General features: G+C 36.8%; 1 protein-coding gene across 3 annotated transcripts in view; it reads right to left on the bottom strand.

Moving 5' to 3' along the window:
- Tenm1 (teneurin transmembrane protein 1) overlaps positions 1-23,937 on the bottom strand; it is a 556,980-nt gene that overhangs the window by 470,760 nt on the left and 62,283 nt on the right. For all 3 annotated transcript variants that reach the window (XM_077793578.1, XM_077793579.1, XM_077793580.1), the window contains exons 2-3: positions 17,110-17,370; positions 15,471-15,527 (exon numbers count right to left, since the gene is read on the bottom strand). In XM_077793578.1, the coding sequence (XP_077649704.1) occupies positions 15,471-15,527; positions 17,110-17,370 (318 nt within the window). The remainder of the gene's footprint in view (positions 1-15,470; positions 15,528-17,109; positions 17,371-23,937) is intronic.

Here is a 23,937-nt window from a genome sequence, read left to right as displayed (position 1 = left end):
GCCAGCCACCTTTGCAACCCGCGGGATCCCTGGGCGGCTTGGCCCGCCCCGCCCGAACCGGCAGTCCTCCGCCATACGGGCTCCCCCGGGAGGCCTAGCTTTCGCCCCGGGAGAAGCGGCCCCACCCGCCCAGTTTCTAACCAGGTGGCCTCAGCTACTTGGAGATAAAGGTGCCCTCCTGGTGGGTGCAGAAGTTAAGTCCTGCAGACGCCAGCCACCTTTGCAACCCGCGGGATCCCTGAGTGGCTTGGCCCGCCCCGCCGGAACCGGCAGTCCTCCGACATACAGGCTCCCCCGGGAGGCCTAACTCTCGCCCTGGGAAAAGCGGCCCCACCGGCCCGGTTCCTAACCAGGCAGCCACAGCTACTCGGCAATAAAGGTGCCCACGTGGCGGGTGCAGAAGTTAAATCCTGCAGACGCCAGCCGCCTTTGCAACCCGCGGGAACCCTGAGCGGCTTGGCCCGCCCTGCCCAAGCGGCGGCGGGTGCAGAAGTTAAGTCCTGCAGACGCCAACCGCCTTTGCAACCCGCGGGATCCCTGAGCGGCTTGGCCAGCCCCGCCCGAACCGGCAGTCCTCCACCATACGGGCTCCCCCGGGAGGCCTAGCTGTCGCCCAGGGAAAAGCGGCCCCACCCGCCCGGTTCCTAACCAGGCAGCCACAGCTACTCGGCAATAAAGGTGCCCTCGTGGTGGGTGCAGAAGTTAAGTCCTGCAGACGCCAGCCACCTTTGCAACTCGCGGGAACCCTGAGCGGCTTGGCCCGCCCCGCCCGAACCGGCGGCGGGTGCAGAAGTTAAGTCCTGCAGACGCCAGCCACCTTTGCAACCCGCGGGATCCCGGAGCGGCTTGGCCCGCCCCGCCTGAACCGGCAGTCCTCCGCCATCCGGGCTCCCCCGGGAGGCCCAGCTCTCGCCCTGGGAGAAGCGGCCCCACCCGCCCGGGTCCCAACCACGCGACCGCAGCTACTCGGCGATAAAGGTGCCCCCGCAGCGGGTGCAGGAGTTAAGTCCTGCTGATACCAGCCGCGTTTGCAAGCCGCCGGCACCCAGTGCGGCTTGGCCCACCCCGCCTGAACCGGCAGTCGGCCTCCACCATCCGGGCTCCCCCGGGAGGCCTAGCTCTCGCTCCGGGAGCAGCCCCCTGCAAGCTAGGGGAACCTTTGACCCATCGGGAGGTTAGGCCCAGCAACCTGCGGAGTGATAGAGGTGCCCCTCGTACCTGCTGGGTAGGCGGACCTTTGACCGACCAGCAGAGCAGACCTAGGGCCTCCCAGCGTGGTAGACGGATCACACCAATTGGAGGAGGATCACAGCCACTAAATGCCCTGCAAGGGTGATTATTCAACTATACAAGAGCAATATAAATAAATAGAGGGAAAATTTCAAAACACAACAGTTTCACCAAGCAGAAAGAAACGCCAGCAGTATGAAACGACAAGGAAAGAAAGGACCACAGGCAATGCAGGTCAACTCAACTTTAGAAGAGGTAATAGGTGCAACAGATGGAATGTCAGATAGAGAGATCAGGATATACATGCTTCAGATGATCTGGAGTCTCAAGGAAGACATGAGACAGCAAAATCAGATAATGAAAGATCACATTGACAAACAAATCCAGGAAGTAAAAGATCAATTTCACAGGGAGATAGAGGAAATAAAAAACAAACAAATAGAAATACTAGAATTGCAGGAAAAAATAAACCAACTTAAAAACTCAATTGAGAATACTACCAGCAGAGTAGATCACTTAGAAGAGAGAACATCAGACAATGAAGACAAAGTATTTCAACTGGAAAAGAACATAGACAGCTCAGCAAGTCTGCTAAGAAACCATGAACAGAACATCCAAGAAATATGGGACAATATCAAAAGACCAAATTTAAGAGTCATTGGGATACAGGAAGGCACAGAGCTCCAAACCAGAGGAATACACAGCCTATTCAATGAAATAATACGAGAAAACTTCCCAGACTTGAAGAATGAGACAGAATCCCAAATCCTAGAAGCCTACAGGACGCCGAATGTACAAAACCATAAGAGATCCACACCTAGACACATTATAGTGAAGATGTCCAACATACAGAATAAGGAAAGAATTTTAAAAGCTACAAGGGAAAGGAAGCAGATTACATTTAGGGGTAAACCAATCAGGATAACAGCTGATCTCTCAACACAGACTCTGAAAGCTAGAAGATCCTGGAATAACATATTTCAAACACTGAAAGAAAATGGGTTCCAACCAAGAATCGTGTATCCGGCAAAATTAAGCTTCAGGTTAGAAGATGAAATTAAAACCTTCCATGATAAACAAAAGTTAAAAGAATTCGCAGCTAGAAAACCATCTCTTCAAAAAATCCTTGGCAAAACATTGCAGGAAGAGGAAATGGAAAATAACATTGAAAACCAACAATGGGAGGTAGGACAGTAAAGGGGGGAAAGTAGTCAAAGAGGATAACAAATCAGGTTTAGTAACATTAACAAACAAATATGGATAGAAGTACAAACCATATCTCAATAATAACCCTAAATGTCAATGGCTTAAACTCACCAATTAAGAGACACAGGCTAGTAGAATGGATCACAAAACAAGACCCAACAATATGCTGTCTACAGGAGACGCATCTGATAGAAAAAGATATCCATAGACTGAAGGTGAAAGGTTGGGAAAAATCATACCACTCATATGGACAGCGGAAACAAGCAGGCGTGTCCATACTCATATCTAATAAAATAGATTTCAAGCCAAAGCTAATCAAAAGGGATAAAGAAGGACACTTCATACTGCTCAAGGGAACCATAAACCAACAAGACATAACAATCATAAATATATATGCCCCAAATAATGGTGCAGCGGTGTTCATCCAGCAAACTCTTCTCAAGTTCAAGAGTCTGATAGACCACCATACAGTAATCATGGGAGACTTCAACACACCTCTCTCACCACTGGACAGATCTTCCAAACAAAAGTTAAACAAGGAAACTATAGAACTCAACAACACAATTAATAACCTAGACTTAATTGACATATATAGACTTTACCACCCAACATCAAGTAGTTACACTTTTTTTTCAGCAGCACATGGAACCTTCTCAAAAATAGACCATATATTATGTCACAGGGCAACTCTTAGACAATATAAAGGGGTAGAGATAATACCATGCATCTTATCTGATCATAATGGAATGAAACTGAAAATCAATGATAAAAGAAGAAAGGAAAAATCAAGCATCACTTGGAGAATGAACAACAGGTTGCTGAGTGACATATGGGTTATTGAAGACATCAAGGAGGAAATTAAAAAATTCCTAGAGTTAAATGAAAACACGGACACAACATATCGGAATCTATGGGACACATTGAAAGCAGTCCTAAGAGGAAAATTCATTGCTTGGAGTTCATTCCTCAAAAAAAGAAAAAAACAACAAATAAATGATCTCATACTTCATCTCAAAATCCTAGAAAAAGAGGAGCAAAACAACAGCAAAAGAAGTAGAAGGCAAGAAATAATCAAAATCAGAGCTGAAATTAATGAAATTGAAACAAAAGAAACAATTGAAAAAATTGACAAAACTAAAAGCTGGTTCTTTGAAAAAATAAATAAAATTGACAGACCCTTAGCCATGCTAACGAAGAGAAGAAGAGAGAGAACCCAGATTACTAGCATACGGGATGAAAAAGGCAATATCACAACAGACACTTCAGAAATACAGAAGATAATCAGAGACTATTTTGAAGCCTTATACTCCAATAAAATAGAAGATAGTGAAGGCATAGATAAATTCCTTAAGTCTTACGATCTGCCCAGATTGAACCAGGAGGATATAGACAACCTAAACAGACCAATAACAATAGAAGAAATAGAAGAAACCATCAAAAGACTACCAACTAAGAAAAGCCCAGGACCGGATGGGTATACAGCAGAGTTTTACAAAACCATTAAAGAGGAACTAACACCAATACTTTTCAAGCTATTTCAGGAAATAGAAAAAGAGGGAGAACTTCCAAATTCATTCTACGAGGCCAACATCACCCTGATTCCGAAACCAGACAAAGACACTTCAAAGAAAGAAAACTACAGACCAATATCTCTAATGAACCTTGACGCAAAAATTCTCAATAAAATTCTGGCGAACCGGATTCAAATACATATCAAAAAAATTATACACCATGATCAAGTAGGATTCATCCATGGGATGCAAGGCTGGTTCAATATACGGAAATCAATAAATGTTATCCACCACATCAATAGACTAAAAAATAAGAACCATATGATAGTCTCGATAGACGCAGAAAAAGCATTCGACAAAGTACAGCATCCCTTTATGTTCAAAACTCTAGAAAAATTAGGGATAACAGGATCATACCTCAACATTGTAAAAGCAATATATGATAAGCCACAGGCCAGCATCATTCTGAATGGAGAAAAATTGAAGGCATTCCCTCTAAGATCTGGTACAAGACAGGGATGCCCTCTCTCACCACTTCTGTTCAACATAGTCCTCGAAACACTGGCAAGAGCAATTAGACAGACGAAAGAAATTAAAGGGATAAAAATTGGAAAAGAAGAACTTAAATTATCACTATTTGCAGATGATATGATTCTATACCTAGCAGACCCAAAAGGGTCTACAGAGAAGCTATTAGAGCTAATAAATGAATTCAGCAAAGTGGCAGGATATAAAATCAACACGCATAAATCAAAGGCATTCCTGTATATCAGCGACAAATCCTCTGAAACGGAAATGAGGACAACTACTCCATTCACAATATCCCCCCAAAAAATAAAATACTTGGGAATCAACCTAACAAAAGAGGTGAAAGATTTATACAATGAAAATTACAAAACCCTAAAGAAAGACATAGAAGAAGACCTTAGAAGATGGAAAAATATACCCTGCTCATGGATAGGCAGATCCAACATCATCAAAATGGCGATATTACCAAAAGTTCTCTATAAGTTCAATGCAATGCCAATCAAAATCCCAGCTGCATTTCTTGTAGAAATAGATAAAAGAATCATGAAATTCATATGGAATAATAAAAGACCCAGAATAGCAAAAACAATACTAAGCAGGAAGTGTGAATCAGGCGGTATAGCGATACCAGACTTCAAACTATACTACAGAGCAATAGTAACGAAAACAGCATGGTACTGGTACCAAAACAGGCGGGTGGACCAATGGTATAGAATAGAGGACACAGTAACCAATCCACAAAACTACAACTATCTTATATTTGATAAAGGGGCTAAAAGCATGCAATGGAGGAAGGATAGCATCTTCAACAAATGGTGCTGGGAAAACTGGAAATCCATTTGCATCAAAATGAATCTGAATCCCTATCTCTCGCCTTGCACAAAAGTTAACTCAAAATGGATCAAGGAGCTTGATATTAAATCAGAGACACGGCATCTGATAGAAGAAAAAGTTGGTTATGATCTACATACTGTGGGAGCAGGCTCCAAATTCCTCAATAGGACACCCATAGCGCAAGAGTTAACAACTAGAATCAACAAATGGGACTTACTCAAACTAAAAAGTTTTTTCTCAGCAAAAGAAACAATAAGAGAGATAAACAGGGAGCCTACATCCTGGGAACAAATCTTTACTCCACACACTTCAGATAGAGCCCTAATAACCAGAATATACAAAGAACTCAAAAAATTAGACAATAAGACAACAAGTAACCCAATCAATAAATGGGCAAAGGACCTGAACAGACACTTCTCAGAAGAGGACATACAATCAATCAATAAGTACATGAAAAAATGCTCACCATCGCTAGCAGTCAGAGAAATGCAAATCAAAACTACCCTAAGATACCATCTCACTCCAGTAAGATTGGCAGCCATTAGGAAGTCAAACAACAATAAGTGCTGGAGAGGATGTGGGGAAAAGGGCACTCTTGTTCATTGCTGGTGGGACTGCAAATTGGTGCAGCCAATTTGGAAAGCAGTATGGAGATTTCTTGGAAAGCTGGGAATGGAACCACCATTTGATCCAGCTATTCCCCTTCTCGGTCTATTCCCTAAAGACCTAATAAGAGCATGCTACAGGGACACTGCTACATCGATGTTCATAGCAGCACAATTCACGATAGCAAGATTGTGGAATCAGCCTAGATGCCCTTCAATAGATGAATGGATTAAAAAAATGTGGCATTTATACACAATGGAGTATTACTCTGCATTTAAAAATGATAAAATCATAGAATTTGGAGGGAAATGGATGGCATTAGAGCAGATTATGCTAAGTGAAGCTAGTCAATCTTTAAAAAACAAATACCAAATGACTCCTCTGATATAAGGGGAGGAAACAAGGACAGGGTAGGGACGAAGAGCTTGAGACGAAGATTTTCATTAACGGGGTTGAGAGGTGGGAGGGAAAGGAAACGAGAAGGGGAATCGCATGGAAATGGAAGGCGATCCTCAGGGTTATACAAAATGACATATAAGAGGAAAGGAGGGGTAAGACAAGATAATTCAAATGGAAGAAGTGATTTACAGTAGAAGGGGTAGAGAGAGAAAAGGGGAGGGGAGGGGAGGGGAGGGGGGATAGTAGAGAATAATACAGACAGCAGAATACATCAGACACTAGAAAGGCAATATGTCAATCAATGGAAGGGTAACTGATGTGATACAGCAATCTGTATACGGGATAAAATTGGGAGTTCATAACTCATTTGAATCAAACTGTGAAATATGATGTATGAGGAACTATGTAATGTTTTGAATGACCAACAATAAAAAAATAAATAAATAAATAAAAAAAAAAAAAAAAAAGAATACATGTTGCCTTTTAAATAAATAGGCATCTTTAAAATAAATGATCTTTTTTCTACTCTTAAAAAAAAAAAAAAATGTTCAATATCTCTAGCAATTAGAGAAATGCAAATTAGAACTACACTGAGATTTCATCTCACTCCAGTCAGAATGGCAATTATCAAGAATACAAGAAATACTAAATGTTGACAAGGATGTAGGGGAAAAGTTACATTCATACATTGCTGGTGGGACTGCAAATTGGTGCAACCGCTCTGGAAAGCAGTATGGAGATTCCTCAGAAAATTTGGAATGGAATGACCAATTGACCCAGCTATCCCACTCCTTAGTTTATACCCAAAGGACTTAAAAACAGCATACTACAGGGACACAGTCACACCAATGTTGACAGAAGCTGAATTTACAATAGCTAAGCTATGGAACCAACTTAGGTGCTCTGCAACACATGAATGGATAAAGGAAATGTGGTATATATACACAATGGATTATTACTCAGCTATAAAGAAGAATAAAATTATGGTATTTGCTGGTAAGTACACAGAACTGGAGACTATCATGCCTAAAGAAATAAGTCAATTCCAAAAAACCAAGGCTGAATGTTCTCTCTGTTATGCAGATACTGACTCACAATAGGTGGTGAGCTGTGGGGAGGAATGGAGGTTCATGAGATGGACAAGGGGGAAAGGAAGAAGCAGGGGAGATAGAAATGGGAAAGACAGTAGAATGAATTGGATATAACTTTCCTATATTCATTCATGAATACACGACCTGTGTAACTACAAATCATGTACAACCACAAGAATGGAAAGTTACACTCCATGTATGTATGATATGTCAAAACACATTATACTGTCATGTATAACTAAAAATAACAAATAATTTTTTTAAAAAAAGAATCATCAGTGAGATAAGAGGGAAATGAAGAGAACTTTGAATCCTAGAAGCCATGTGAAGCAAGTATAGAGAACACACAAGTTCTTCAGGGAAAAGGGTAACTCCACAAGACTTATACTTTTTGTTTTGGTCCTTTTTTAACAGCAGTAATCAAGTATTTAAAACATGAAGTAGAAAAGCAATTTTTGATTTATTTCACAATGCTGTCAATTTTCTCATGGTAAAAGGATTAAACAATTATATAGATTTCTTGTTAGGCCACACAATCTCTCAAGCTTTAGAAAAATTATTTGAGCAAATATAAATCTGTCAAGGAACAATTAAACAATAAGTTGTGTAAAAAAATCTAGTTTTGCACTCAGAAACATCAAAATAAACAAAAACAATTTAAGGAAAAATTCCAGATGACAGTGGCCATAACATTGAAGAAAATTAATGTATGGCATTGGTGAATAAGGAAATGTTATTTAAAATCAACCACTTAGTATGACAGTCACTTGTTTATGGAAACACCATTATGTGTATAATGCTAAAATTGTAAAATGACACATATATGTTTTTGGTTTCAAAGGAAAATGGTATGGTATATATTAAATGAAAGGCTTGAAATTTTCAGCTACCTTTTTATTTTACACCTGTTAATTTTGGCAGATAACTTAGAAACACACAACTGCTTGTCTGCTGGATAACAATACATCCATGCCTTACATCCTCTGTAAGACAGAAACTTGATCACTAAACAGAGCTTTTTAAATAAATGATTGTTTCCCTTCTACGTATGGCCCTCTAACTTTGGGAGGATAATCAAAATGAGCAGGCTTAACCATCACAATATCACCTAGTATGTTATCTAATAGGTTTGTTTTCCACTTTATTTTCAAAAGGATCTCTCTCTCTCTCTCTCTCTCTCTCTCTCTCTCTCTCTCTCTCTCTCTCTCTCATACTGTAAGGGTAAAATTTCTAAGCTGATTCTAAACTGCAAAGCCTGGGGCTGGGGATGTGGCTCAAGCGGTAGCGCGCTCGCCTGGCATGCGTGCGGCCCGGGTTCGATCCTCAGCACCACATACCAACAAAGATGTTGTGTCTGCCGAGAACTAAAAAATAAATATTAAAAAAAAAAAAATTCTCTCAAAAAAAAATAAATAAATAAAAAAATAAACTGCAAAGCCTGAGTTAAAGTGTAAAAGAACGGGCATTGTAAAGTTTCTAAGCTGCAAGGCCTGAGTTAAAAAGTGAAGGACCAGGTATTGTTAAAATCCTCTGTTAGGACAATACCCGAACTGCCCAGTAAATATCCCCACTGACTCCCTGGTTGTCTAATAACCTGGGACTCTGTGTAGTTTGTCACGTAGGTATCCAGGCCCCAAAACCAATCAGTTTGAATGTGTACCCCGCTTAGAAGTGACCAATCACCCCTGCCCAGACTGTTCCCGCCAATGAATGTACTAATCACGTCTCAGAGTTGTTGTTCAATTTTCCCGCGCCTCATGATGATTTGTTCTGATGTATGCAAAGCCCCCCGCCCTCCCCAAAAAGTGTACTTAAGCTCTGCTTGACCTCTGCTCTGGGCTCTGGGCCGCTCTCCCTTCCTGAGTGAGCCTTGAGCCTCAACGCGCTGAATTGGATCCTAAATAAACTCCCTCCTGCTTATGGCATGAAGCCAGTCTCTTGTGGTCTCTTCCTCCAACGCTTCGCCGGACCCTTAAAATACACATACACACACACACACACACACACACACACACACACACACACAACTATGTCAAAGAAAGAAATCAAGAGCTAAAGATGGGAATTGCCCTAAAGGTACTATTTTATAACCTTGTTCTGTTATTTTTTATAGAAGATTTTTATTTCTTAAATTTATCTTCAAACATTTGAAAGAGCTCTGTAAGCAGCAATTATTGGCTACTTAAAAACTGGTCCAGAAAACAGATGAATTGGATTCATTATTCTGTGACATCATTTTTACTTCACTTATTTTTAAAAATTATGTTAAATAAAATAAATTAATAAAATTAATGAATAAAATAAAATACATAGCATATGGTACTAAGTAAGTTCAAAAGGAACAAAAAAAATCACATAGATTTTTAATAAAACTCCCTCTGACTTCTGTCTCACAATCATCTAATTCTTCTCCACAAATTCACTTAAAATTATTCATTTTACTGTGAATACTTCCAGAAAAAAATCTATGCATATAAAAACATGTGTGCATACAGTTTCATTAAACATCACACATAAAGTAATATAGTAGATATCATGGTTTTAAAAGTGCAGATTGTGACATATTAGTGAGTTACAATTAATTTATTGGCTCATAATTAACATTATAAAGAAATGAATAGAATAGAATATGTCACAGCATATAGTTCATAAAAAGGCTGGCGTATTGTTAAATTTTTGTTTCTGATTTTTATTCATACATTTATTGTGAACTTGGTTACAATAAAATGTATTTCTTATGCTGGATCACAGACAAATATCCACTCTTTTATGTAATGATTCAAACCCTATGTTTTTTGTTTAATGATGCATCTCAAATTTGTTCTACTTCAATACATATATAGTTGTCTCATTTTGTTTGCTAAATTTATTAAACAACATTTTAGACATCATAAATGAGTATAAAGAGCAATAATATAGTTACCTATATACCTCATCACCTAGTTTAGGTAATAAAATATTATAAACTCAAAAATAGAGTGTCAATGGAGTAGTACTACCTTGTGCAATTCTACCTGAGCCATCTCCAACTTTCCTCCTAACATATATGTCTCATTATTTTTAAAGCTGCAGAACACTCCACTGCATGAATAAACCATAAATTATTCAAATCTCTTCCTATTGACAAACATTTTGATTGGTGTCTCTGATTTTTTGATATCTCAACAATGCCACAGTGACCCCCCCATACATATCATTAAGTGCTCATTCAATATCTATAGGATAAATTTCAAGAATTGAAATTTTTGGGTCAAAGGAGAACATTTTTTTCCTAAGTATTGTTAAATTTTCTTTAATAGAGATTGTACTTATACTCCTTTAAACAATGTTTTATGCACAGTTTTCAAAAAAGCACATTATCAAAATTTTATTACTGCCAAGATTATAGGTGATAAATGATAATGTATTATAATTTTAATAGTAATTTCTCTTAGAAGTAAGGTTAAACATTTTTTTCATATGTTCAAGAAACACTCTCATTTCCTTTTCTATGGCCTATATCCACTTTTTTTTCCTATTTTGTTGTTGAAATTTTTCTTATTGATTATAAGTAGAAAGCTGGGCAAAGGATGTCAACAGGCAATTCAGAGAAGAGATGCAAATGGGCCATTGCATATAAAAATGCCCAAACTCATTCATAAATAAATACAAAATAATACCATAAAGAGCTCTCATATTTCATCTAGCAGATTGGGTATTAGAAATCTTTTTTTGTCATTGCCAGTGTTGGTAAAAATATAGGAAAACAGATACTCTTCATATAGTGTTAGTAGGTAGTGCTCTTTTAAGGTGGAAATTTGATATTATATACAAAAAAAGATTAAACACGCATATATCTTTTGCCCATCATTTTTAGTACTAAGAAATTATTCAAGAAGTGTGCAAAAAGATGTATACAAGGATATTAAATATAGTACTACTTTTAAGATCAAACACTGGAAAACTAGTTGTGCACCAAGAGGAAATGACTAAATAAAAAAAAATTTGATACAATTGGCCACATTGGTACATGCCTATAATCCCAGCAACTCAGGAAGCTGAGACAAAAAGATTGTAAGTTCAAAGTCAGCCTCAGCAATTTAGTGAAACCCTGTCTCAAAATTTTAAAAAATATAAAAAAAGGGGGAAAATAACTCAGTGGAAAATGCTTCTAGGTTCAATCCCCAGTACCTCAAAAATGGCATATACATAAACAAAATTCCATACGTTAAAATTAATGGGGTAGATCTGTGTTACAGATATGGGGATATATCCAAGATATCTGAACTGGAAAATGTTGTTGGTTTTTCTGTAGCATGTGATCCCATTTGTACACTGTTAACACTAGCTGTCTTTCAAAAATGACACTTGAAAGGTAGGGAGAAGGATATTTCACTTTTCCAGTTTATACTTGTTTTCAATTATTGTAATTTTTAACCATCAGCTAATACTTTAACACTAAAAATACTAGTTAAAATTACCTACTGAAAAAATATGACTTTGTTATATCTACCATGATAATACCTTGAAGTTCAATGTCATCAAAGTGGTTTTCAATTGTAAAAACATAACATTCACCACAGAAGTGTCTCACCCACATGTAAAGTAATCCCAATGACTTATGCACTTCCTCTGATAGTGTAACATCTCCAAAAGAGCTGTTACAGAGTCAACTGCACTGTCTCATACATGCCTAATGGGTCCAACAGAGCCATCAGGATGTAGTTATATGGCAGGGCTCCTGCCAAAGCTATTACCAAGTCATTGCATTGTTTCACACACTTCCTTTGACATTCAGATAGTTCCTCAGGAACTGTTATCACTGCTATGGAAGTGTCCTGTATAACTTACATTACCAAGGGAAAACAAAAAGCAAAGGAAAGAAAACTAAAACAAATAAACAAATTTCCTCCACTAAATGTACATGAATGGCCCCATATGGTCAAATATCAGAAGGAATAACTCCTCATTTGGGTATAACTATCATGTGTCATTCAAAAACCCCAGGTGTTAGTTTGGCCATTTTTTCACAACTCCAGCTGTTCCCTTGAAGCAATTTAGGGTCTGAGAACAGCATATGCATGGCTATGATGGTATGGTGTTTATTGGTAGCACATGCTATATTACCAGGGTTCTGTGGCATGCAGTAAAGAAACAATGGGGAGCAGTACTAATGGATTTCTTAGCTGTGATGGGATTGCACCAGATATTCCTGTAACCTGTAAAGTTCCTGAGCAGTACATAGGGAGCACAACTGCCCAATAAGCATGGAAATCAACAGGGCTTCTGAATAGTTGAAATCCCAGCTCTACTTTAAGGACTACTACAATGACAGTAGGAATTATAATAGCAGGAATTAACCCTAACAGGTCTGAAGTACTTCAGTGAATTTCCTATCACAGTCCTCTCAGAACAAGATTGCTGGCTGTTGAAATGATATATTGTTTAATCTAAGACAAGTCCAAGGATTTTTACCTAGTTTGAAATAAGCAGAAAGTAAGATGAATTCTGCTAGACTAGAGAGTTTCCTAGGACACCAGATGTTTCAGAAGGTACAATTCATGTCTGTTTAATCCTTGATAGATAACAGAAATGTTACGCTATAGCACCTATCCAATTTGATAATATGTGCATAGTAAATGTACAGTGATAGATAAAACCACAAATGACATTTATTATTAAACATTTAGTTAATAATAGACATACCATAAAATGCTATACATCCATACTCTTCACAAAACCCCCAAAACTTAAAATTTTTTTGTACTAGAGATTGAACCCAGAGGTGCTTCACCATTGAGCCACATCCCTAGTCCTTTTATTTATTTATTTATTTATTTAAAGACAGGGATTCACTAATTTGCCTAGGGCCTTGCTAAGTTGCTGAGGCTGGCTTTGAATTTGTGATCCCCTTTTCTAGGCCTCCTGAGTTGCTGGGATACATACATAACCACCAGCAGCCCAAAATTTGAATAGGTATTTCCTCCACTTGACAGACTAGGAAACTGAGACTTGGAAAGCTTTATTTATCTATCCAAGGACAAACATCAGAAAAGTTCCTTAAGGTTGGCGATTGTATATTGTTTAACTTTCATATATCTCTAGTATTATATAATATTTCAGACCCTAATACTTCCCTTTTCTTTTCCCTCTTCCCCCCCCCACTGTTCCCTTTCCCTGTTTCTTTACCTCTACTGATTTTTCTATTTCTTTATAATCTTTAAAATCAATGCCTTGTGGATATGCATAAAGGTAAGACTCATTGTGACATTTTCATATATATAAACTGGAAAGGTAAGGTATGTCAGATTCATTCCACTGGTTTTCCCTTTTGCCATTCTTCACCCATCCCCCTTGATTCCCTTCCTCTACTCCACAGTAGAGGAAAGGAAAATCCCAAATTATACTATTCTTTTTGAAAATAGAGACAGAGCCCTTCTTCCACCTTTATCAAGATAACTTGCCCCTGCTCCAACCAGTTGCTAAGGTAACCCGTCCCAGGAATTGTCCCTCTCTGCAGGGAGTTGTTAATTATGCACCCTTCCTGCCCTGATCTCTCCTCCCTGGCCCCTCCAACCCACCTGTTTCCCACCTTTTGGCCATCCCACTGAGCATTTCCTGAGCCTACTCATGTAATCAGGAAGGAGAGAGATAAGGGGCAAGAGACCAGGAGTACAAGGGAAGCATAGGACTTATTAAAAAGAACACCAGGCTGGGGATGTGGCTCAAGGGGTAGTGCGCTCGCCTGGCATGCCAAAGATGTTGTGTCTGCCAATAACTAAAAAATAAATATTAAAAAAATTCTCTCACTCTCTCTTTTTTTAAAAAAAAAGGCAGAACACTCCTGCTTCTAGGGATACCAGGATACCAGCTATGGCCCCCTTCTCCCTCCCAGGAGAAGTCTCCTTTTTAATAAGAAGTATTATTTATTATTATTTATTATTTAATAAGAAGTACTCCTTTTTAAATAAACCCTGCTTTATATGCTTAAAAAAAGAAAATAGTGGGCTGGGATTGTGGCTCAGTGGTAGAGCGTTCGCCTAGCATGGGCGGGACCTGGGTTCAATTCTCAGCACCACATAAAAAAAAAATAAATAAAGGCATTGTGTTATGTCCATCTACAATATATATATTCTCTCTTTCTCTCTCTCTCTCTCTCTCTCTCTCTCTCCCTCCCCCTCTCCCCCCCCCTTTTAAAAAAAAGAAAATAGTAATAACAGAATAAGACATTCAGAACTCTAATGTAAGCAGAGGAGAGTTGTTTAAGTTCATATTATATACATACGTGATACAAGGAAGAAAAAATGGCTAGCTTCTTTTTGAATTGTTGTTTTAACACTTCCTTATGTGTGAAATAGGGTTGATAATAGATCTATTTCACAGAGTAGTCATGAAGATAAAATGAGTTATCTCATTTCATATCCTCACTGATATTAATAATGATATGAATAATTTTGAAATGCTGATACAAAAATAATAAGTATCCATATCATACTTGTATGTTACAAGTACTGTTATAAACCCTATATATCTGTCTTCTGTGTTTGAATCACTGTGGTTAGATATGAGGACCTTAACTGTAAAATGTTTGAAAACGGCTCAATACAGATTAAGTCAACAAAATCACTCATAAAAGTTGCTTTCAGTATTCTTCTCCAAAGGGGCCAAACCCGGGCTGGGGTTGTGGCTTAGAGGCAGAGCGCTTGCCTAGCCAGTATGAAGTACTGGGTTCAATTCTTAGTACCACATATAAAAACATAAAATGAAGGTCCATTGACAACTAAAAAATATTTTTTAAAAAGGGGGTCAAAACCCAATGAGCACAATAAAGGCAAAAGTAAAAATAATAATGCCCTCCTTGCTGAAAAATGACTATGTAAAAACAAATAGATGAAATCCATGTCCTGCTAGGTATGCTTCCATTAATTGATAACAGAGGAAAACAAAACAAAAACTGACACTGGGCTAATTTTACCAAGTTCATTGTGTTGTTTGTCAGAAGAACAGGGTTCCCCTTTGAGGGGATGGGTGTCAGGGATGGGGTGAGGTAAAAACAATTTGTAGTCAAATATTTGCAAACACTTGCCTTGAGTAGACCCAGCTTGAGCCTCCATGTCACAACAAACTGGAGAGAATTTGAAACCTGTAATAGCAAACATTTTACTAATTAATCCTTGTCCAAATCATCTGGGACTTTTCAATCTTCAACCTTAACCTTTTTCAGTGATTTTTTTTAAAATAAAAAGCTTTATTGAACTATACTTCACATACTATAATACCTCCCTTTTAAAGCATGCAATTCGGTAGTTTGCAGTATTTTCATGGGGTTATGCAACCATCACCAATATCTAATTCTAGAATATTTTTATCACCCTAAAAGTATCCTCATACTACGGGTCTTACAGAAGTAGAAGTATGGGAGAATACAGTGTAGAAATGTCTTTCTTGGATTTTAATGGTTTAATCCAGTGAATTTGCTATAAATTCCAATGTCAGGAGTGGAATGAAGGAGAACAAGATGTCTTGATAATAGAGGAGATCAAATACCACTCAATTTTATATAATATTGGTCACTGTTTTTCTTGAAAAATACATGAAGCCCCCAAAATATAGGTACCATTCCAAAGTCTCCTAACTTCCATCTTAATGTTTTTTCACTTACATGAATGTGCATAAACATATCAATATGTTCCCTTCTCATTTCAGCATTATATACATACATATAGGAAAATAATCATAAAAAGTCAAGTTCCCAAAGATATTTGGTAATATCATGAAATGTTATGTACTATTATTAGAAAATTATATTCCTGATTATATTCTTGTGTCCAGTGTCTCTGTTGGGCTCAAGGAGGCACAAAGGGATAGACTAGAAGAAACTGCCAGTTCAGAACAGTTGGCTACCTCTGCCACCTAAGAAAATAGCAATTAGCCATTGCTAACAGACTAGGCTTCATAGTCATGGTGATGGAAACATGTGAAATTTGGACAAACTGAATAGCAATGAACAGATTAATGTGTTCAGTAAGAATTAATGTGATTTTTAAGCAAGTGTTTTAGTTGTTGGTAGAGACAGAAGAGTAGAAATAAGTTAGCCCCTTCCCAACAAATTAGAAAGATAAAACTTTTCTTTTTCTAAAAATCACAAGAAAATAGTATATAATTACATTATAATAATCATATCATCAGTACTTATTTCCTAGAACATGACTACTGTTAATTTATCATCTATTATTTAAACCATTCAGCCTAACCTGATTAATTTGAATCAATCTGCACATTCAACAGGTTAATCTGAATCAAAATAGGAAACATATAAAGAGTATGCTTGCTATACAACTGTTCATCTCATTGTTCATACATTGATATAAAGCCAAAATACATAAAATGAGTATTTTCTATAATAAATCCCACTAGGATTGCACTGGAAAATAAAGATGAAAATAAAAGCAAGCAATAAATAAGACATGCACAATATTGCTGACCGAATGAGATTATTTCCCTAGGGGTTCCCCAGAAATGAAAAGAATTTTGTCTATCATTATAAATAAATACATCTACTTTCCAGATACTTAGGGATATGCCTTGTCCATGGGACCCTAATAATTTGCAATCACATTCTGCATGTTAAATGACAGATGGGAAGATACAGGAAAGGAAAACAAAACAAAGGGTAAAACAAATCTCTTTGTGTTTTACTTAAATGGTGTAAGTGATTTTATTACCATTTTCCCCATCAGACTTCCTTTCGTGGTCAGTGTCAGTCAAGGACAAAGCAGAGTTGGCCCGGCTGGACAAACAGGAGCTATGCTCTGATTTCATTCCTCTTATCCACATTCTCAGTGCATGATCAGGTGAGGCTGCACCTTCAGTCTCTGTGTCCACATCAGATCCCATCTCTAGCTGGTAGCCATGCCGAGAAACACTGTGCATGTCTGTCTGGTAGCCAGAGCACAAAGTGTGAGGGGTTTCACAGAATTCCATCTCTGAGAAGAAATAAAGTTCAGGGGGAAAGTTTAGAAGTATGGAGAAATATCCCATAAAACTCCACTTTTGGTGCTCACACTTCCCCTCCCCCATTGCTAATAATTATGAGTTTTTGCAAAGTTAGAATTCTGGCCTTTTATTTATGGTAGCTAGGATTCTGTGCTTATTTTGCACTTCTGTAGCTTAAAATTATGCTCCTGTTGATTCTTACAAGTTCTGGAAAAAGTATGCCCAAAATAGCTTTATAGCTACAATTTTAGGTTGCACAAAATGTAATGAAATAAGTGAGTGCAGACAAGTATAAAGTGTAGAGAGCTGTCCTTTAAAGATATTCCTCTTCTAGAGAGTAATGATCTATAGAGCACACCTATGCTTAAAATATTAAAGTTATTTACTTTTTTAAGTATTTCCCATACATTGGATTTAAGAACAAATAATTCAATGTGAAAACTCTGAGGGGAAAACATTAACTTCAAATATACTCATCTAAAATATTTTCCCTAAAACATGCCCATTTAATATCCTAAAATCAAAGTACCTAATATTATTCCCCATAGTCTCCAACAAAGTTTTTTTTTACTTTTTACTACTTATTATTTAATTTATTCTTTTACCAAATAAAAAAATATTCAGTCATGTATTGCACTTTGGTGGTGCTTTATGATTTTGATGTTTTCCTCCTTTTCCCCCAAATCTTAGAATTTAAAATGCTTATAATCTTAAAGATGATGTAACAAATCCTCCATTCTAATAGTTGAGGAAAAAAAAATAGTCCAAAATGTAGATGCTATTTGTACACAGACCACATCAGATGGCAACAGAGCCCATTTTCCCCCTAAAATATCTGGGCATTATTTCTGTTAGACACCAATGAAGCTCCATCAACTTACTACATGAATATCAGGCATCCAGTCTTATAGTCAATTTTATATTCAATTATGGCAAGGTGTCAAAAAGGAGAAAAGATGCTTTAATAATCCCTAATAAGTTAATGAAAAATGACCACATGCCAAGACATATCATCCGAAATGTCCATGTACTACTTAGATAAGGTAATCCGGAGATGTAGTACACTATATAGGATTTTCTCAGACTGACATCAGAGACAGGGTATGTCATTTGGCCAGGAAGAAGCTTAACTGGGTGCATCTAATCCTTAGCACATATCAATAAAATGCAAACCGTAACATGAATTTAATTCTTTGAATACAGAAAGTGCTGAATCTTAGACCATATATTAAAGAAAAGAATATAGTATACAAATATATTTGTTATAATAACTATTTCTATGACCATAAATGGCCAAATAACGGCTTAAGTTTTTAATATTTATTTAATAACCACTAGGTGCCCAGCACTGTGCTTTGTAAAACAAATATTATAGACAAATAAAGCTATTATGATGTATTAAAATATCTAATTAAAAGTTAACTCTTCAGGGTTATAAAACACTGCTGAGAATGTTATGATTTCTGTGATGAATGTCTTCAAATGTAACTCTACTTTTCTATAAAAACTTATCTAAATTCCAAAGGAATGATGTTTAAAAAAATACACATGGTTTTCACTTATCAAACATAAAACCTTATCAAACTATGTTTCTCCTTGCCATAAGGCTGAAAGTAAAAATCCATTTTGCCCAATATAAATCTTAGGGATTTAGAATTTGGGGATGGGTTAATATTCATGCCTCTTAATTTCACAATGTCTCATTATTCAATCCTACTCTGCAGTTGTTGCCACAGCAACCTGGTAATGAACCTGTCAGCTTGAAGCTGTAAGAAATGAATTTTATATAGGTTTGTAGTCACAACTTCCTTCATTAACCTACACCAGTGGTTCTCAAACTCAGCTGCTGCAGACTCACCTGGAAGGCTGGTTAAGAGATTGCTATGCCCCACCCCACCCTGCCCCCTAGTTTCTGCTTTCGTTCCATTGAGGTGTGGAGGAGGACCAGCTAATTTGCATTTCAAATGAGTCTCCAGGTGACGCCCAAGCTGCTGATGCAAAGACCCCACTTTGAAAAGTAGGGCCCTGGAAATTTCTCTGCAGTCAATGGGAGCCAGGAAAAGGGGAGTAGTGATGGTAAAACCTCATCATGGATTACCACAAATTTTGCCCCACCAGTTCTAATTCTACTTGAAGATGTGAGGCGGGAAATATTTGCTCCAAATTTCTGTGAAGGGCCTCTATGTAAGTCCCATGAATTCAGGACGCTAATTAGCAAATTCACTTCCAAAAGCACATACTCACATTTAGTTTCACCGAGACAGAGGCATATGAGATGTGACTTTCCAAAGATTTTGATATGAACATCTGAGTCATGACATTTGTTGGAAAAGGATGATCAAATAAAAATAAATGCATGGCCATTTGTCTTTCCAGATTAATGAAACAACAGATAAGTTTTTTTTTTTTTTTTTAAGGAGCACTGACAGACATAAGCAGATGCCTTTTTTGTTAAAAATATTTTTTTCCCATTCAAAAGGAAATTTGAACATGGATTCTTTGTTGCCATTTAAAGAATGTTATGTAAAATGATTAAAAATTCCATAAGATAAACAACTTATTTTCTGTTGGAATTGCATCCTGTTTTGAAAACAAAGATTAAGTCATAAATTCTCTAATTAATGTAGTCAGAGAAATGTGCACTACCTTGTCAGTCTGTAACTGGAAAAGTAACATTCCAAGTATGCTCTCACTTGCTCTTAAAAAAAAATAACAGTAAAGAGAAAAGGGAAACCTTTCACTTATTTATAGTAAATGATATTCATTGAACTGCCTCATTTCCCTTTCTTGAAATCAATGTCACCCTTGTAAAATATTTCCTTAAATACACAAAGTCTTGTTGTTGCTTAAAATTCCCATAGGATGCATTATCTATAAAGCACTTACACCCTAAGTGGTTGGTTTTTAGCCTTGCACATATAACCTTGTTACCTAAAATACTGTATATTCTCTAGAGAAGTTAAAGTTCAACTGGATTTATTATAGATCTATTCTTACCAAAAAAGCTATACACAAGAGAAATGTAAGTACAATCTTAGAATATCCAAAGTTTAAAAAGATAGAAAGGTACCATGAGAAATCACCATTCAAGAATAAATAGGTATAGACGTGGCCAAGTTAATGATGTATTTGCAGTCTCACAAACATGTATATGATTTTTATTCTGAAGAAAACCTATTTTCAGTTTTTGGGGAGATGAAATCTAAGTGTATTAATAAAAGGTAGAAATCCAACTTTTTTAAATGGGCAAAAGGTTTGAAGAAATATTTTATAACAGAAGATACAGGAATAGACAATAAACAAATGAAAAGATGCTTAACATCATTAGTTACAGGAAAATACAAAGTAAAACCACAATGAGATACAACTACACACCTATTAGGAAAAAAAAGTTTCTACTGGAAAAAAATTTTCATCACATCAATTGTTGACAAGGATATGGAGCAACAAGAATTCTCATACATTGTAAGTGCTGGGAAAACAGTTTGGCAGTTTCCTAAAAAGTTAAAGGTACACTTATTAGGAAGGCAATTGTACCCATGGAGATTTTTGGCAAAGAAATTAAAACTTGTGTAAACCCAAAAATCTGTACAAGGTTGTTCATAGCAGCTTTATTCATCACAGCTAGAAAGTAGAAATTACCCAAGTGTCTATGAATAGGTGAATAGAAATCAATGCTGTTATATTTACACAATGAAATATTAGTCATTCCTCAAAAAGAATCTATTGTTGATGCACAACATCATGGATGGACTTCAAAATAATTATTCTGACTGAAAGAAGACAAGGAGTCTATTACAATGTTTCCATTTATGTAAAATTCTAGAAAACACAAACAAATATATGGGGACTGGTTCCCAAGGGAAGAGAGTGGACAGAGACATTAATAACAAAGGGATAACAAATTAGAACAAAAAAATCAATTAATTTTTTAAAAACAATAAAGGGACATGATCTAAATGTCTGTTATCTGGACTGTGACAATAATTTGACAGTTACATATTTGCCAAAATTTATCATATTTAATTTTTAAGAAAATTCTGGCACTGAGGGTTTTTTTTTTTAATTTTGAGACAGGCTCTAAGTTGCCCTGACTGGCCTTGAACTTGCAATCCTCCTGCCTCAGTCTCTTGAGTCACTGTGATTACAGGCATGCACTGCCACTCCTGGTTCACATTGCACACTTTAAACAAGTGTAGTTTTTCATTTATACTTCTCTAAAGCTATTTTTTATTGAACTGTACATCACCAATCTTTAAAACACTGAGGAGATTTTGAATTAGTCAATTTTCACAGGTGTAACCAAGAGTCTCAGAGCTGGAAGGAGGTTCTGCTCTTTCCCTCCTAGTAAAAGAACAAAAAGACAGTCAAAATGTTATCTTTCTCACATCTAAGCAAAGAGGAAATCAAGACTAACTGATGCATGATTTCTCAGTGATTGTCTAGGGAACACTTTGGTCCTAGGAACACTACCAGTTGGAAGCCAAATTTAGGAGGGAATTAACATTGAAACTGATCCAGCAGGTAGGGGAACATCCTGTAGCTGGGGATGATGAGACTAACTTAAATGGTTCTGATACATAGGATCACCTTAGGCCTTGTATTAATGTTAATAAAATTAATATATTTAATTGCTGTGAAATGCTAAATAAAATACACTAGCACATTTTCTCTATGAATCTAAAGGTTGATCATCAGGTGTTCAGCCTGAAGAAGCCATTTATCAAAAGTTGAATGGAAGCATGAGAAAAATGGAGGGACTTTGATTGGGCAAAGGATAGGGAGGGTAGGGAGGGTGCATGAGGGCAGGAAAGATGGTGGAATGAGATGGGCATAATTGCCCTAGGTACATGCACACGTGGAGTGACGCTATATCATGTACAACCTGAGAAATGAAAAGTTGTGCTGCAATTGTGTACAATAAATAAAAATGCATTCTGCTGTCATATATACCTAATTACAATAAATAATTAATTAAAAAAGAAAAAGTTGAATGGGAAAGCAATAGTTATCTTTATCAGCATTTTTCTAGAAATGCCATTTATGGGTTTCTGATAAGATCAAGATTGTATTTTTTCTTAAAATCCTCTAAAAAGGGAGGTTTAAGGTATAAACTTCCAGATAAATAACTTGAGGTCAAGAAGCATGATTAATCTTGGCCATGGCCAGAAAAATCAGGGATACAACTTTTAAAGGGTTTAGACTATTTTTAAAATAAGGAAGGAAAGATAAAAACTATCAGTTTTAATTACTATGACTCATAACAACCCTATGGATAATATGCAAAAGCAAGTTTTATTAATTACTCATGTAGTTTTTGGATAAGTCATTTAAGAGGTCTTGTTTCTTCATTTATACAATCTATAGGTCCATGTAGAAATAAATCTCTAGGTAACTGCTTTGTTCTAAAATTCTGTAGTTATAACCTGAGCTTGTTATGGCAAAATGTGGAATGGTCAATATTTCAATCAGAAACGTATTAGTGATTTTGTGAATCAAGTTGCTATTCATACATCTCTTGTGAAAGATAATCAACCATATTAGTTAACATGATCTTTTGTCATGATTACAAGCATTGCTACATTAAAGTATTGATGCAGTCTAGGTAAACACTGTGAATTACAAGATTATTGCTAAATGAATGTAAAATGTAAAAAAGGAACTGATTAAATGGTTACTCATCAAACATAAATTCATCAGTTTACAGACATGGCTACTATAAGCAGTAGTACTCTAGCTTTGGCCTAAAGGATAAAAATTCACACAATTAAAATATTGGCCCCTTAATAATTCATTACTGGTTCCAGGGGAAAACAGGATGTATCATTAGAGTCTTAAGCAAGAAACAGAAACAAACAAACAACACTGGACAGAAGACAAATAATTTTCACTACTGGGTACCATTTTGTATGTTTCAGTTTGGGGGCTTTGAAAAGAAAATAATATCAAGTTGTCAAATGAATTGATTTTTGTAAGCTTACTTAAAGGTTTGCTGAACACCCACTCAATTTAAAATCAAGAAAACAAAATCATCTTCTTTGATTTTTCTTATGTCTTAAAAAAATTAGTTCAATTTAATTCTTCTTCTCTTCATGAAAAAGCTTCATCAAATGTACAGTACTATACTAGGTAGTAAACAGTGATTTAACAGGACTGAGTAATAAAGGCACATCACACAAACCTGCCCTTTATTTTTCTGCTTAGGGCTCATCAGCCTTTTCTGGGGCACAGCAATGAGAGATAGAGTGTTCCTAATGTGCAGGACTGGGGCCTGTGATTATCAGAGGACTTAAATAAAATAACTAAGCTTTCTGAAGTCTAATCTTCCCCTCACAGTTCCAAATACACCCATTATCTCGACACTCAGGACCTACCAATTATGCCTTATTTAATTTTCAAGATTTCTCCATCTGCCAGTATACTGAAAAGCATGGCAACAAATCTGGGCAGAGTTAAAAGCCTGGAGTATAAACATTCATGCTTTGTGACGAACCAATATTGGCTAACTGGAGACATCCCAGAACATAGTTAAAAGACCATGTTAATGTCAAAAAGAA

The sequence above is a fragment of the Urocitellus parryii genome, chromosome X, assembly GCF_045843805.1.
Source record: "Urocitellus parryii isolate mUroPar1 chromosome X, mUroPar1.hap1, whole genome shotgun sequence".
Taxonomy (NCBI): domain Eukaryota; kingdom Metazoa; phylum Chordata; class Mammalia; order Rodentia; family Sciuridae; genus Urocitellus; species Urocitellus parryii.
This window is presented reverse-complemented; position numbering and strand designations above follow the sequence as displayed.